Raw genomic sequence first — 16,275 nt, forward strand, 5'->3', positions numbered from 1 at the left:
GTCTCTTCTATTTGTCTTCCAACTCCTTCCCCTGCCTCCAAGTCTCACCTTCCTACCCCCAGCTCTGCTGCACGACTGGTCTTCCTGATGCGCAGGTTTGAGGGCTTTTCTTCTGCATGACTAAAGCGCCCACTGCTCCTCGTTCGTAGAGGATGGAGTCCTTCAAAGGCCCACTGCACCCAAGCCCATTCTGCCCTTCTGGTCCTGTCTCAGGCTGATGTTTACCTGTTCCTAGCAACCTGAATCTCCTTTTAAAATTTTCTTTCTTTCCTCTAAGGTGCCCCAGTGCTGCTTGTTGAAACCCTTTTTTTTAATTTCTGAAAGTTAACATGACTCCTCTCCCCTTATCAGGGTCCCGGAAGTCTCAGTAGAGCCGTGTTCTCCAAGTGCTGCTTTGAAGTCTTGACCAGCAGCTCCAGAGCAAGTCCCTGGGATGTGAGCGGCCTCCCCATCCTGTCCTCCTCACATGTCACCCTGGGGGAGTGGGTTGAGAGATCACAGCAGCTCCAGGACATCAGCTCGGTGCTTTGGACTAACATGGCTGTCCCTTCCGTAGCAGAGTTCAGGTATTCCCTCCCCCGGGTAGACGGTACAGCTCCCGTCTTTCCTCCAGAGCATGTAGCAGGGACCTTGGTCAGAGCTTTCTTCAGTAGTGGCTAGTTCTGGTGGGTGGAGGAAGGGTGTTTTCTGGCTGGATGAGCAGGTTTTCAGTCCATGACAGAGACTGCTGTGAGCTGGCCAGCCACTCTGTCAGCTGTAAGTATATTGTGATCAAGAAGGTGGTACGTAGAAAACCGTATCAGATTGAGAATAGAAATTCACCTCTAGGTGTAGGCAGTGCAGTCTGTCTTGTCATTTTCTGGAAGAACAGTAGCATGAGAAAGGAATGGTGGTCGCTGTGGTGCAGACCCTTAAGTGCTTCCCTGTCCCCACAGACGCACGGATTCCCAGCTCCAGCGGCTGGTGCTGTGCCGGCACTTGGCTGGCCTGGCAGAGCTGCTCCCCGAGCCCCAGCGGCAGGAGTACGTGCAGAACTGTGAGCAGCTGCTGCCTGGGGACAGCCAGGCGTGCCAGCACGTGGGCCAGACTCTCGGGGACATGGCCGGGCAGGAGACGCTGCCCAAGGAGCTGCTGTGCCTTTTGCTCACCTCCCTGCGCCACTTGTTTGGGGAGGGGGAGGGTAAGCGGGACCTGCCCGAGCCAGCCCGCCGTGGGAGCCGGTGGGTGAGCCTGGGCCTGCTCCAGATCCAGACCTGGCTTCCCCAGACACGCTTCGACCCCGCCGTGAAGAGGGGGTACAAGCTCAAGTACGCCACGGAAGAGGTATGGGGGGAGGGTTTGGGGCGCGGGCTGCATCCCTGACTGGCTGGCTTTGCTTAGTATATTACTCCTTTCTCTCCCTTTGGAGGCTCAGAGCTCAGAGGGATGGTTTTACATAAGCTGCCCTGTGACGTCCCAGGAGCGTGTTCTAAAGACTGTGTTTTCCTCTTTGCGGGTTCCTCGGAGTAGCTTCAGGCACCAGGAGGGGCCGTTCTGGCGTACCCACTGATAGGCTGCCCTGGCAGAGGGCACAGCAGGAGAGCGCTAGTGGTGTCCCTCCCTATCCAGACCCCTCTGCCTAAAGTAAGTTGTGGATATTTGGATTGGGGTAACTTCTTTAGACGGGGTATAGCATTCTTTAGGTTTTGAACTTTTGGTGCTTGTTATCCAAAACTCAGGAAGTAGGTAGATTCGGATAATGTGGTGTATCTCTTGCTATTTGTACTTCCAACTAAACTCAGGAACTGAATACATTGAGATAGTGATACAGTAGTTTTATATTTTGAAGAAGGAAAATTATGTTAGTTGGGGCGATGACCAGACTGCTGTAGCAGAGACTTAGAAGTTCATTGGCATGAATGAGATAGTTTCTTTTCACCTGACAGCTCTGAGGTGAGTGGTCCAGGTGGGTGGAACAGAAACCCCTGCCCTTGGGTCATTCAGATTCCTTCCATCCAGGGAGCAGCCCTCCCCCAGGGCTTTGTCTCTGGGGCCTGGTCCTAGCTGGGCACAGCATACCAGTCTCTCCCCTTCCGCCAGTTACAGCAGCTGCAGTGTGAGTGGAAGACCCGGAGCCTCTCATCCCAGCTGCAGACTGGGAGAGACCTGGAGGATGAGGTCGTCCTCGGTCACTCTCACCCTCACGTCAGGTAGCACCGTAGCGATTATTCCACTTGGGGCTTATTGGCTTGACTATTCTTTTTAAAAAGACATTTTGTAGTATAATTACAGCGTTAAGCTGAGGTTATGATCTACATCTCTGAACTACATTAGCAGGTAGATCCCAAAGCCATGGTTATAATCAGGAAAAATACTCTGTGAAAGGAGGGGGAGGACTCGCATGGGGCCAGGAGGGTTGAAAGCAGAGCTTATTCTCAGTGTGGAAGGAGTGGGGTGTGGTGACGTGCACCGTGGAGATCTGTGACCTTAGGAAATACTGTTTAGTAGTGGGTTCTGGGTTCCAGGCCTGTCCCTGACCTTTGGCTTTAAACCCTGGGTAGACCACTCAGTACCTTAAACCTCAGTGCCGTATTTGTAAAAGGAGGATAATAGTGCCCACTTCAATGAGACGTGCCTCCGAAATGCTTGACGACACGTGTTGCACATGGTAAATGCCTGTGTATGTGTTATCCATTTTCGTTATAATTGTCCATATATCATTTTATGCCTCAGTAGCTGAAATGTCTTCCTTCTGTTTTCCTGAGGCTCAGTCTAGATTTGCTGCTTTGCTTCTGACAGAATTTGCATACTGTGTTAATTTGCCTTTAGGTTGCTTCGCCAGAGAATTGATCAGCTGGAGAACTTAATCTGCAGCCTGTCCAAGAAGCAGGCCTTCAGGCCCCCGCTGCCTGCGTATGAGTCCCTGGTACAGGAGGTCCACCACTACGTCACCAGCATCGCCAGGGCCTCTGCCGTTCAGGACCTGCTCACTCGGCTCCTGCAGGCCCTCCACACGGACAGACCTCGGGCTGCCCAGATGGCCCAGAACCTTCTGAAGGAGGAGGCCTCTTGGCAGCAGTCACACCACCAGTTCCGGAGGCGGCTGGCAGAGGAGTTTGCCCTTTATCCAGACGCAGTGGCCCCGCTGCAGGCATCCATCCTGCAGCTGCAGCACGGCATGCGGCTGGTGGCGTGCGAGGTCCACGCCTCCCTCCATGGTGGCGTGGTCTGCGCGCACAGGCTGGGTGCCCTGGCCACATCCCTGTTGGCTTTCCCATCAGTGGGCCCCACCTTCCCCACCTACTATGCTCACGCAGATGCTTTGTGCTCGGTGAAGTCGGAGGAGGTCCTGCGAGGCCTTGGGAAGCTGCTCCTTAAGCGCCTGGGAGGAAAGGAGCTGGAGGGCAAGAGCCAGAGGCCCTGCCCCACCCAAGAACAGCTGCTTCTGAACGCCCTCCTGTACCTGCGCTCCCACGTGCTGTGCAAGGGAGAGCTGGACCAGCGGGCCCTGGAGCTCTTCAGACATGTGTGTCAGGTAAGCCCTCCTCCTGGCGGGAGCTGCGGGCACGAGCAGGGCGCCTACAGGGTACTAGCGGTGCCCGGAGTAGGAGAGACGGTGTGGGTAGGCACTGGGGATCTAGTGTCTGCTACTTGGCTTTTTCCCGTTTAACTGTCAGGTTTAGGGGCCTTTGTCACTTTTTAAGAGATTAAAAAAAATATTAGTGTTGTTCGCCCTTTATGCCTGATACACACTGCAGATATTCTTTCCTTTTTTGTTGGTCGTTTGCCTTTATGGTGTGTTTTGCCATGTGATTGAATGAACTTTTATTAATATTAAGAAAATAGGGGCCCAGGTTCAATCCCTAGTTGGGGAACTAAGATCCTGCAAGCCGAGCAGCACAGCCAAGAAAATAAAATAAATTCTATTTTTTCCCTCATCAACAAAAGCAATTTGTTTTCATTGTAGACAATTAAAAGAATAAGTATAAGCGAAATTATTAGATTCTGCCACTCAAAACTATGTAACTGTTAACACATTGGTGTGTTCTGTTCTCGGCTTGCTCATTAGTGCGTGTATCTGTAAGTGTATGTCTGTGACACTAAATTTTTTACAGCTGTTTTTTCCCAGTGGTTTACAATTTTTTTGGGTGGCGGGGAGTAGACCCTTTTAAAAAATACAAATATTAGCAGAGTGATCCAGTATTTAACAGATAAAAGGGCTGCTCTCGTTGTGGACAATGCTATACCCTCCGTGGTCCCCGAGATAATATCCTCAAATGGCTCGAGCCCTACAGAACACTAAGAAAGTCCATTCTGTTTTATAACTTGCCTTTAAAAACCTAACAGCTAAAATTTAGTGCTTATTCCCCCCATGATTATGGTATTCTCCACCTGCATCATATTTAGTGACTGCCGGGTTTTCTGTTGTATGGGTAAATCATTTAACAGTTCCTGTCACTGAATATTTACATTTATATGTAAAGTTTTTTTTTTTTTTCTGTTTTTGGAAGAAAAAAAAAAAAAAAAAAAACCCAAACCAGTGCCATCCTAAAAGTCTTAAAGCTAGATCTTTGGGTAAAACTTCTAGAAAACAGAATTGCTGAGACAAAGGTTAACTGCTTGCTTGGGCTTTTAATACAAATTGTCATCCTGGGGTTGCTTATCTCCTCAGTTCTTCTCAATACTGGGTGGTTTCTTTATAGTTTTTGCCAATTGTAGGGCTTTAGAGGTAGTAGGGAATTTAAGAAATGTCTGGTATCGTATAGCCCAGTTTTGCCTGATTGGTTCCCCTCGACCACCCAGTCCCCAGCCCATTTTCCCTTTTCCGAACCCCCAGGATATCTCCCTGAGGTGCTGGCCAAGTGCAGTCTGCATCACACACCCACGTTGCTGACCCTCACCCTGTCCTTAACGCAGAGCACCATTCACGCCTGACGGGAAGTCCCCAGTCGTGCCACTACAGCAGGTTTTCACACCTGCGAAATTGTAACAATACAGCAAGGGGGGGCGTTGGGAAACTCAGGTTGCTGCAGATACACAGTTTGAAAACAAATCCCATTTGCTCTCTGTTACATGGAATTTAGTGTCTTGGATGTTGGCATTTATTTGTTCTTGAACCATGGTATTTTGTTTTCATGAGGAAGAGATAGCAAGTCTTGCCTCTGTTCATTGTAAATGCCTCAGCAAAGGCAAATAAGCTTCCTTCGGAACGTGTGATTTTTTTTAGGAAATCGTCAATGAGTGGGATGAACAGGAACGCAGAGCCCAAGAGAAGGCTGAGCAGGAAAGCAGCCTGTACAGATACCGGGGCAGGAACTCTAGGACAGCGCTGAGCGAGGAGGAGGAGGAGGAGTGGGAGTTCAGGAAGCAGTTCCCACTGCATGGAGAGGTTGGAATGAATTCCCTTGATACCACACACCTGCCCTTTGAGGTGTTTTTTTTTGTTTTTTTTTTTTTCATTCCAATTTTATTGAGATATAATTGACATACAGCACTGTATGAGTTTAAGGTGTACAGCATAATGATGTGACTTAACATACATCATGAAATGATTATCACAATAAGTTTAGTGAACATCCATCATCTCATATAGATATAAAGTAAAAGGAAAAAAATTTTTTTCCTTGTGATGAGAACTCTTAGGATTTACTCTGTAACTGACCTACAGCACTATGTTAGTTCCTGTTACATCTCTTTGAATGGTTTTGCAACGTTTAAAATATTTCTCAATGCACGTAATTCCCGATTTCATTTTCTTGATCATTCACACTCCATCCTTTCCCCTTCCTTTTAGTCTTATTAGAACTGGATTTTGACTTTAAAAGTTCAATTGCTCTAATATTATTTACAGGACTTCGCAGATATTTTGGTAGAGCCAACACTAGAGGCAAAGAAGGGACCTTCAGATGGGCAAGAAGAGGAGGCCGCCACAGAGCCCGCCCTCCTGTCACAGAGCTCAATGCAGGCTGTGATGCTGATACACCAGCAGCTGTGCCTCGGCTTTGCTCGGTCCCTCTGGTACCAGCAGATGCCGCCGCCCCACGGGGCAGAGCACTACCTCAGCCTGTTTCTGTCCTGCTACCAGACTGGGGCATCGCTTGTGACAAACTTCTACCCCCTGATGGGTATGGTAGTTTACTTTTGTTAAGCTCTTGGGAAATCAAAACGAATAGCTGTGATTGCTACTTCTGGAACAATTGAAACTATTATGTCCACGTTTTTGCTAAATTTCTTATTGATGGAGTTTCCTTAGCATAAAGGACTTAAGCTAATTCCAAAAATTGATTTAAAATTCTGCAATAAAGATGGCTTTCACTCTTTGAATACTGGGGGTAAAGGGATTAAGAGTAAGGATATGGAATTAGTTTAAATGGTCTTGTTTCTCCACATTATTTCCAATTTCCCTTTCACAGCTTCAGTGCTTTTCTAATGAAATCATGTATTCCTGGGAGCAACCTTGCAACTCAGAAATTAATCTCACAGGATATGGTTTGATGCCGTTTCCTACGTGACCTCATGAGTTATTCCTTGCAAGTAGGAAGGAGGCTTTAAATTTCATTTCTGCCTACCAAGAAGAGCTACAAAAACTGGGAATTGGAATCCATCAAACCAAACTCTGCACCCTCTTGATTACATGTAGGCAGTATCTGAGTTCCTCTGTATATACTGAAACTTGGGGCAGATTTTGGTGACCACTGTAGTATTGGGGTTACAGTCTTTTAGACCTTTGCTGCTTTGGGGGTGAATGGCATTGCAATATCTACTTCATTTAGTCACAGTCATTCATTGTTTCTGAGCATGTTGCTGACCTCATTGTAACCTGATACCAACTTTACAGTGATCTTGTTAACTTCACAGGAGTTGAGCTGAATGACCAGCTATTGGGCAGCCAACTTTTGGCCTACACCCTGTCCCGTAACACTCTCTTTGGGGAGGGAACCTTGGACCTGATGGTGAAGACTGACGGTCCCTATGACTTTTACCATCACCCCAACGTCCCGGAAGCTCGGCACTGCCAGCCTGTGCTTCAAGGCTTCTCAGAGGCCGTCCGCCAACTGCTGCAGGATTGGCCAGAACATCCGGCGCTTGAGCAGGTAGGGCAGTGGTGGGGAGGCGGCCTCTCACTGTTCTGGGGGCAGTGACTTGCACACTGGATACGCAAACAGAGGTTTACAGAACTGCAGTTCAGTGAGGTGCTATTCCCTGTAGGATGAATATACCAGGTTGTAATGCTGTTGTGTAAATGGTGTTTGAGATTCCGCATATTTTATCTGCTGCTCAGCGTCTGCCATCCATCTATTGAAGTGCTGCTGTGCTGCTCTCTTTATTCAGACACACCCTTATACTAACAAGGGCCTGGCTTTTTCAAGATTGGCAGTTTTAACTCAGACCTTGCTCTGTGATCTTCAGCTAATTCTGTAATAACTTATAACAGAGAGTAATAAGAGTAATTACTTTATCAAACTCAATCTTATTTCCAGAGTAATGCAGCAGATAAAGTGTTTATCTCGGGCAGGATCTGCAGCCCTGGAAGTTTCACCCGCAGCTTTCCTAAGTGCTCACGAAGCAGGGCCTTTGCATGAAACTTCCAGTCAGGCCCCTCTCCAGTACCCTGTGACTTTGGGTGATTGACAGTCCCACAAGGATGCCCAAATCTTCTTACCCCCCTTCCCTCCCCTCTGCCCCCCCCTCCCCCGCAGCTGCTGGTTGTAATGGACAGGATTCGTAGTTTCCCACTTTCCAGCCCCATCTCAAAGTTCCTGAATGGCTTAGAGATCCTTCTGGCAAAGGCACAGGTAAGAGGATTCTCTCCAGCCCTCATTTTAGTTATAGTCAACTGAAGAGATTCTCTTATTGTTAGAGGGACAGGATGTGATAGTTGGGGTTGGAGAAGGATGAACCTCCTTGGTTTTTCTGACATAAGGTCAGATGATTGCAAGTGAAGCCACTGCCTCCATGGGACACATAGGGGACCTGCCTCACCTGTTCTCAAGGGTGGGACGCAGCGTCCACCAGTCCTAAGGGCTCAGTCTGCCAGGACTTCTGGGTTGGCCTTCAGACCGGCAGGGTGCCTCCACTCTTAAGCCCCTCAGTCCTCTCACAGCCTCTGAAGTGGCTGGTGCTCCCCTGATTTTCAGATTAGGGCTCTGGACTTTGGAGGGGTCACGTGACTAACAACAGGGATTCAGACTCAGGTCTCCAAACCCTGTGCTGTTTGCTCTGCTGGAGGTCTGTCAGGTGACCAGAAAGAACTCAAAGCTGCATAAGCTGGATGTAAACTCATTCTGGTTAGTTATTGGTAGATCAGTATAAAAGTTGTTGAAGGTCCCAGGGGTCTTTGCTCAAGAAAAGTCCAGGGTGTTCGTGAGTGAGGAGGTGGTCAGGGGACTGAATAATGGCCATAGTAAATTTTATCTGTGTTTCTTCAGGATTGGGAGGAGAATGCAAGTCGAGCCCTGTCTCTGCGGAAACATCTTGACATGGTCACTCAGATGGTCATCCGTTGGCGTAAACTGGAACTGAAGTAAGTGATACATTTGTCACTTCCCCTCCTGAGCTTAGGTTGTAGGGATAGAGTCTTTGGATAGTTTGTTTCTTCAGAGTTTATGTAGTATGTCAGCTAGAGACCAGACAGCAGCATGCGTTCGGAGGCAGCAGACTGGGAGCCTCTCCATCTCCATTTGGGAGGAGAGAATAGTGAATATTTAGCTTCTGCTTCTGTGGTTTCAGATGTTTGAATAGGTTTCCTTAAATGCCTCCTTGGCCTCTACTTCCATGTTTCAGCTGCTGGTCCATGAGTTTGGATAATACCATGAAACGCCATACTGAGAAATCCACCAAGCATTGGTTCTCCATCTATCAGATGCTGGAGAAGCACATGCAAGAACAAACAGAAGAGCAGGAAGGTAACACCCGTCTGTAAATTCCCTGCTTATTTAGGGGGTCCAAGCTAAGCTTGAAGTGCTGCAGAGCGTGGGATTTACCTGCTCCCACGTGTCCTCGCCCCACTACTTTCACATGGGATGTATCGTTTGACTGCGAGGTATTCCTGAGAGGTCAGCCAAGAAAGCTGTGTAGTTTTGTTCTTACTAAGAATAATAATGGAAGTCAGAGAGGTTTAAGTGACTGACTTGTCCAGAGTCTAGAGAGCTAGTCATAAGGTAAAGTTTCCTTCTTCTCTATATCCATGAGACAAGTCAAAGAGAAAGTTTCTGTCTTGGTAGGTAGTAGTTAAAATGCTTGAGTTAAAAGGCTTTCATCTCATATTTAGAACAAGTGCCTCGTGATTCAGTTTCCTAATTTGCTGTGAGTGCATTTCACACATACCCTGAGTGGGGCTGTAGTTTTTAAATCAGCTTGGAATTTAGCTGTGGTCCTTGCTTCAAAGCTTCACCTTAACTGGTGTCTCTACTTGACGGCCATCCCTCGGGTATCCCATAGTAGACTGTGTGCGCTTTGTGACAGCAGGTGATGGTTGCAGGCACATATATGTTTTCTTCTTTGAATCTCTAAAGATGACAGACAGATGACCCTGATGTTGCTGGTCAGCACGTTACAAGCATTTATTGAAGGATCTTCACTGGGAGAGTTCCACGTACGACTTCAGATGTTACTGGTTTTCCATTGTCATGTCTTGCTGATGCCACAAGTTGAAGGAAAAGGTAAGGATATACATATGTATGTATAATATTTTTTCTTTAATTTTACCCTTTGAATTCTCCACATGAGACAGGTGTCTTGTTGCATACCAGGTTTTAAACAAGACAGTTTCAGTTGTCTTTTCCTATAATGTGATTCAAGTTAGATATAGAGAAAAACATTAAAGTTGAGTACAGACTGGTTATAAATGAAGCCCTGGCTAGCAAACCGTGGCAGAGGTAAATCACCAGATGCAGAGCTCAGGAGCTGGCATGTTGAGGCAGCACATCTTTCTGTCTAGACAGTGCATATGTCCTGCTAAGCTTCTGCTTGATCCGGGCCATTATTAGGTTCTATGATCTTGGGAGAGCGCTGCCACGTGTCAAGTAACTGCACGTAAAACTTCTACTGTCGATTCCTATCGCTGACCACAGCAGTTTAGACAAAAGTGTCGCTGTAAAATGAATATAGATTTACGTGAATGAGCAAAGTGAGCCTCTTAATATGCCATCTTTTAAAACAGGCTTAGTTTCTGCTGACTTTACAATAAGATTCCGAGAAAGGGTTGGAAATTGTGAGTTTGGCAGAATGTCTGAGAACACCATCTTTAAGAACAAAAGTGCAACCAAAAAAATCCAGTACAGACTGAAATGAAAATACAGGGTAGGCTTGAGAGCCTGCATCTCTGGGAACTGGTAACCCCGGCTTCCCGATGAGCTGTTATATATAGTCTGCATGTGCTACATTGCACTGTAATCTCTTGGCCTAAAGAGTAAGGAGGAAGGATCATCACTGAAATGTGAACCTCAGAGGGGGAGCCAGCAGCACATGCAGCAAGTGTGGTGTTTTTGTTTCCTTTTTATTTCTTCCAGATTCAATTTGCAGCGTTCTGTGGAATTTGTACCATTATTACAAGCAGTTCTTTGACCGGGTCCAGGCCAAAATTGTGGAACTTCGTTCCCCCCTAGAAAAAGAGCTTAAAGTAAGATGAATGGCTGTCATAATCACTCTTAGGAGGACAAAATCAGCAAATTCTTCCTCAGTTCTGTTCTTTATTCCATTTGACCGTGAGGCAGGGGGATCTGGGGAATGGAGGCGAGCATTGCACCTGCCAACTAGGATGGTGGGTTTTGCATTTCGTGGCGTTGGCTCCATTGCTGAGCTGGCCGCATGTGTGAGGGTTCCGGGGCGTGGCCCCTTTTCAGAGGCTCCTAAGAGGGATATTAGTGCCCGCTCCCCTGGTCTTGCCCAGGCTGATCTTCCACCTCAGACGCGCACCATCTGGTGTTGGTCTATGGGCTGGTGAGGTGCTTGGGGGTGTAAGGAGGATCCTCTCTATTTGACATTTTCAGTGGTCGTGGAACCAACCCTGGTTTAAGCTAGAGTACGTAGTGACCCACTGATTGTAGCAGCACTATTTTCCATTGCTTTGAGACAAACACATGGTTCCTTTATTAGACTTGTTTTACTTGTTCACTGACACACAGTCCTGTGTTTGAGATGGAGTGGGCTCTGGTCTTCGGCAAACAGATGATCTAGAAAGAACAGAGTGACACCAGCTTTATAAAGCCATTCCTTGAGCTTCATTTATCTTACAGGAATTTGTTAAGATATCCAAGTGGAATGATGTCAGCTTCTGGTCTATTAAACAATCTGTGGAAAAGACACACAGGTAATTGATCTTTTAAAGCTGGGGGTGACCAAAACTCAGAATTTTTGAATGGTAGACAGCATGACTACATTGTTACAGAGGCCTGACTTGTGCTGCCTTGAACTTAACTAAAAAACTCTAGGCTGTTTTGCTGGCTTCCCAACACCACGCCCTTCCGCCCAAAGCAGAGTCTCCCTGCAGGAGGAACAGATGTGTCTGGAGGCAGAGCAGCCTGTGTGCCGTGGAAGGTCGAGTCCTCTGCCACCTGCTCACCTTGAGCAAAGTGATCTCCCACCGTTCCTGGCTTTCTTTTCCTCCTAGAAAAGCGAGACGAGAATACCTGCCATACTTTTTCCTTTAAAAAAAGATTATGAGTTCCTAAGGAGCTCATTATGTACCAGAGGTACAAGTTATTAAGTTATCTATGTGTGTGTTATATGTCATTTACATATTTCCTCACTTTCCATCCTATTTTTTTCTGCCCATCTCTGTCATTACCTGGGGCCAGAACCCTCTTTAAATTCATGAAGAAATTTGAAGCTGTCCTGAGTGAACCCTGCCGGTCATCCCTGGTGGAGAGTGACAAGGAGGAACAGCCAGACTTCTTGCCAAGGCCAACAGATGCAGCCGCAAGTGAGGAGTCGCCCATTCAGAGTCTGAATCGGGCACTGAGAGAGACCCTGTTAGCCCGGCCAGCAGCTGCTCAGGTATTAGCTTGTGGGATAGTGTTTGCTTATTCCTGAGCTAGTTGCATGGGGTCTTTGCTTTCTGTGGGAGGAGTGTCCTTAGAACTAGGTGAGGGAATGCCTTTGAAATCTTCCTCTTTGGACTAGTGGTATAGCATTTGTTTGCATGACCTGCTGCAGAGTAAGGCAGAAAGCATTAATCCTGGTGCTGGAAGTTTCATGTTAGCCTGTGGAAACGACTGTGGTTTTTTTTGGTTTTTTTTTTGTTTTTTTTTTTGTTTTTTTCCGGTATGCGGGCCTCTCACTGTTGTGGCCTCTCCCGTTGCGGAGCACAGGCTCCGGACACACAGGCTCAGCAGCCATGGCTCACGGGCCCAGCCGCTCTGCGGCATGTGGGATCCTCCCGGACCGGGGCACGAACCTGCGTCCCCTGCATCGGCAGACGGACTCTCAACCACTGCGCCACCAGGGAAGCCCCACGACTGTTGTGCTTACCTATGAACAGTTCATCTACCTGTGAGGGAAGATTTAAAGCATCAGTTTAGGAATAGGATATTGAAGCTGCCTTTGGGGTCCCGTGTGATGAAGCTGCTGCACAGGGAGTGACTGTGTGCAGTGATCTGCTGCTTTGAAGTGGTTGCTGGTGACCATGGTGTAGAAACATATGTACTCCCATCATGGCCAGTTTCAAGCGCCAAGAGTTAAGAGCTGGCTTGCAAAATTCCTGAAAATTTAAACAGTTATCGAGACCTTGGGTGAGCAGGCCAGTTACAGGAGGATGTCCCTGCTTCATAATCACTGGGTTTAGGGAGCACACCCCCGCCCCCCGTAACTTTATTTATTTATTTTTGGCTGCGTTGGGTCTTCGTTGCTGCGCACAGGCCTTCTTTAGTTGTGGTGAGCGGGGGCTACTCTTTGTTGCAGTGCACAGGCTTCTCATTATGGTAGCTTCTCTTGTTGTGGCTCACGGGCTCTAGAGCGTAGGCTCAGTAGTTATGGCGCATGGGCTCAGTAGTTGTGGCTCTCAGGCTCTAGAGCGCAGGCTCAGTAGTGTGGCACATGGGCTTAGTTGCTCCACGGCATGTGGGATCTTCCCGGACCAGGGCTCGAACCTGTATCCCCTGCATTGGCAGGCGGATTCTTAACCACTGCACCACCAGGGAAGTCCGGGAGCACTCTTAAGGGAGTAATGACTTTTGTCTTCCTACTGTGCTTTCCACCCTGGGTCTATAGAGTTAGCAGTGGGGTTCCTCAAGTGATTTTTAATATTTTAATAGTTCAGAAAGCGTAATAGAAATTGAGCATACAGCCATGATATAGTCGCACACTATATATGATATGGCTGCCAAATTTTCTTTGGATTGTATTCATCAGTTCACCGCTTGTCATGCTGAGCAAATTTTTAAACTTACTATTGATGACAGCACAGGAATTTCTGGTCTCTTTTTTTTTTTTTTTTTTTTTGACCGCGCTGCACGGCATGTGGGATCTTAGCTCCCCTACCAGGGATGGAACCCATACCCCCTGCAGTGGAAGCGTGGAGTCTTAACCACTGGACTGCCAAGGAAGTCCCAGAATTTCAGGGATTCTCAAGGGAGAAAAACTAGTGAAAATAGGCCTCCGATGGTTGCCTAGTATCTGGATCCTGGTATTTGAACTGTTAGTCAGGAATTGGAGGCAGGGGAGAGATGGTGGTAGAAGTCGGCTTTGGCGGATCAGGTTAGCCTTGCCTGTGTGTCTGAGAAGCACAGTGTAGTGCAACACCTTAAAGGCAGCAGTTATGCTGTCGGATCTCCACCTTCATGGAGCAGAAGCGCAGGCCCCTGGTGACGAGCACAGAAGGTGCTGCGGGAGTTGGGGACCAGGGCTTCTGCTGCGGGGACCTCCCACAGCAGCAGCAACACAATGCTGAATACCCGTGGCATGTGCCTGTTTTAATTTTGGCGATGATGCCTTTGTTCTCGTGAGACTTCAGACACATGGAGAGGAGAGTTTCCTGTTGCTGAGCCAGGTGTGTGTGCAGCAGCGCAGCATTTAAACTTAGCACCCGTGCAGGTTCGTGCTAGGACTGTTCTTGGCAGTGAGAATAACCTGTGCTCTGTCTCACAGGCCGTGGTTCCAGAACAGTGTCAGGGTGCCCCTCCCGCCTCGGAGGGGCCACTTCTGCGTCGCTTGCCGAAGCTCGTGAAACGCATGAGGAAGATGTGCCTGGTGCTCATGAAGGGAAGCCCCCTACCCTGCCTCGTGGAGGGCCTCGACCAGTTCACCGGTGGGTGCGCACCCGGGACGAGGGGGCTTTGCTCTCTCCGGTATCCTCAGTGGCCTGGGAGGGTTGGAATAAGATACCTGTGTCCTTCTGTGACATCTTAAATAGCGTTGAGCAGGTAATTAAGCAAGTGGGTTAAAAACCATCCGAGCCCAAACACAGGAGCCAGCTGAGACCCCACAGGTGGTCACCTTGTCCTCCTCCCGTGCACACCAGTGCAGTGTTAGGCCGTTCTCTGCAGCAGCCCTGTCCATGTCAGCTCTTGCTGGTTGGGGACACGAGTAAAGGGTTTCCTAGAGTCTTGAGGCTGTCCCCACCTCTCAAAATGTTGTCTCTCTTGGGTTAAAGGAAGAGGGAGGTTTGTCCACAGTCCATTTCTTTTTTCCTTCACCTCAGAGAGGTATAGCAGTCTCGTTTCCCTGTTCGTGCTGTACAGCATATCAGCAGTGGCTGGGAAAGGGAATCCCGACCTTAAAAGATCATTTGGGCCCTTGGCAGCCTTTCAGCACTTCCCCCACCTCGACCCACCACCCAGCCGCAGTGAGCTTGTGGTCAGGGTGAAGCTGATCCTTCTTCAGTGAGGCTGCAGTCTGATCTCAGGGAGATCTTTTTTAAAAAAAAAAAAAAACTTGTTAGAATAATAGGATGCCCTGCCTGCATTGTTCAGGGGTCAGCTGTGCCACATCTTTGGTGGCTTAAACAATAGAAATTTGTTTTCTCACAATTCTGGGGCTAAATGTCCGAGATTAAAGTGTCAGCAGGGTTGGTTTTTTTCTGAGGCTCTCTTCTTGGCTCGTAGATGCCTTTTCTGTGTCCTCATCTCCTCTTCTGTTAAGGATGCCAGTCAGATTGGATTAGGACTCACCCATAAAGCCTCATTTTATCTTTTATTTTTTTTTTAACTTAAAAAAAAAATTTATCTTTATTTGGTTGCACCAGGTCTTAGTTGCGGCTTGCCGGCTCCTTAGTTGCAGCATGCGGACTTCTTAGTTGCGGCACGCACGTGGGATCTAGTTCCCCGACCAAGGATCGAACCCGTGCCCCCTGCATTGGGAGCGTGGAGTCTTAGCCACTGGACCGCCAGGGAAGTCCTGGCCTCATTTTTATCTTAATTGGCTCTTTAAAGGCCCCATGTCTAAATACAGTCACATTCTGAGGTATTGGGGGTTAGGACTTCAACGTGAGCTTGGGAGGCCACACAGTCAGCTTGTGACACTGCCTGTGGCAGGTTGGCAGCACCCTGGTGTTCTAGCTGCCGGTGGGTGGTCAGGAAGGCAGTGCGATGCTGGAGAACGAATTTGGGCTTTGGAGTCGGTTCAGCCGGGGTTCAGATCCTGGCTTCAAGTCTGCTGTTTACCTGAATGGCCTTTAGAAGATGACTAGACTTCTCTGAGCCTCTTTGAGTGGCTACAAATAAGTTCTTCTGGAGCTGTGCAGATTAAAAGAACATTTTCCAAGTACCAGGTACAGCGTAGGAGCTCAGTATATGTATGTATGTATTGTTTTTAAAATTCTTAGTGTAAATTACTGCACATAATCCATGTTCAATAAGTGCTTTTTGCTTGATTGGTTATGAAACCCCTGAATAAAAAAAAAAAACAGAATACCTACTTTATTTGGGTTGTTTGTTGTTAAGAGATATGAAGCGCCACGTGTTTTGATTTTTCTGTTATCATGCATCTTTTTTTTTTTTTCCCTGTACGCGGGCCTCTCACTGCTGTGGCCTCTCCCGTTGCGGGGCACAGGCTCCGAACGTGCAGGCTCAGCGGCCATGGCTCACGGGCCCAGCTGCTCCGCGGCATGTGGGATCTTCCCGGACCGGGGCACGAACCTGTGTGCCCTGCATTGGCAGGCGGACTCTCAACCGCTGCACCACCAGGGAAGCCCCTAAGAATGAATCCAGTTTCTTTTTTTGGGGGTGGGGGACCTCTCACTGTTGTGGCCTCTCCCGTTGAGTAGCACAGGCTCCGGACGCGCAGGCTCAGCGGCCATGGCTCACGGGCCCAGCCGCTCCGCGGCATGTGGGATCTTCCTGGACCGGGGCATGAACCCGT

The 16,275-nt window shown here is 48.2% G+C and overlaps 1 protein-coding gene across 5 annotated transcripts in view; it reads left to right on the forward strand.

Moving 5' to 3' along the window:
- The window catches only part of MDN1 (midasin AAA ATPase 1), a 164,009-nt gene that overhangs the window by 111,262 nt on the left and 36,472 nt on the right, over window positions 1-16,275 (forward strand). For 4 of the 5 annotated variants that reach the window (XM_007126238.4, XM_028494643.2, XM_028494645.2 and 1 more), the window contains exons 60-74: window positions 352-566; window positions 936-1,323; window positions 2,080-2,189; window positions 2,809-3,514; window positions 5,207-5,368; window positions 5,831-6,104; window positions 6,838-7,073; window positions 7,680-7,775; window positions 8,409-8,503; window positions 8,764-8,885; window positions 9,495-9,641; window positions 10,491-10,600; window positions 11,217-11,290; window positions 11,778-11,976; window positions 14,065-14,224. In XM_007126238.4, the coding sequence (XP_007126300.2) occupies window positions 352-566; window positions 936-1,323; window positions 2,080-2,189; window positions 2,809-3,514; window positions 5,207-5,368; window positions 5,831-6,104; window positions 6,838-7,073; window positions 7,680-7,775; window positions 8,409-8,503; window positions 8,764-8,885; window positions 9,495-9,641; window positions 10,491-10,600; window positions 11,217-11,290; window positions 11,778-11,976; window positions 14,065-14,224 (3,094 nt within the window). The remainder of the gene's footprint in view (window positions 1-351; window positions 567-935; window positions 1,324-2,079; window positions 2,190-2,808; window positions 3,515-5,206; window positions 5,369-5,830; window positions 6,105-6,837; window positions 7,074-7,679; window positions 7,776-8,408; window positions 8,504-8,763; window positions 8,886-9,494; window positions 9,642-10,490; window positions 10,601-11,216; window positions 11,291-11,777; window positions 11,977-14,064; window positions 14,225-16,275) is intronic. The other variant, XM_028494642.2, reaches the window with a different exon arrangement.

The sequence above is a fragment of the Physeter macrocephalus genome, chromosome 10, assembly GCF_002837175.3.
Source record: "Physeter macrocephalus isolate SW-GA chromosome 10, ASM283717v5, whole genome shotgun sequence".
NCBI lineage: Eukaryota > Metazoa > Chordata > Mammalia > Artiodactyla > Physeteridae > Physeter > Physeter macrocephalus.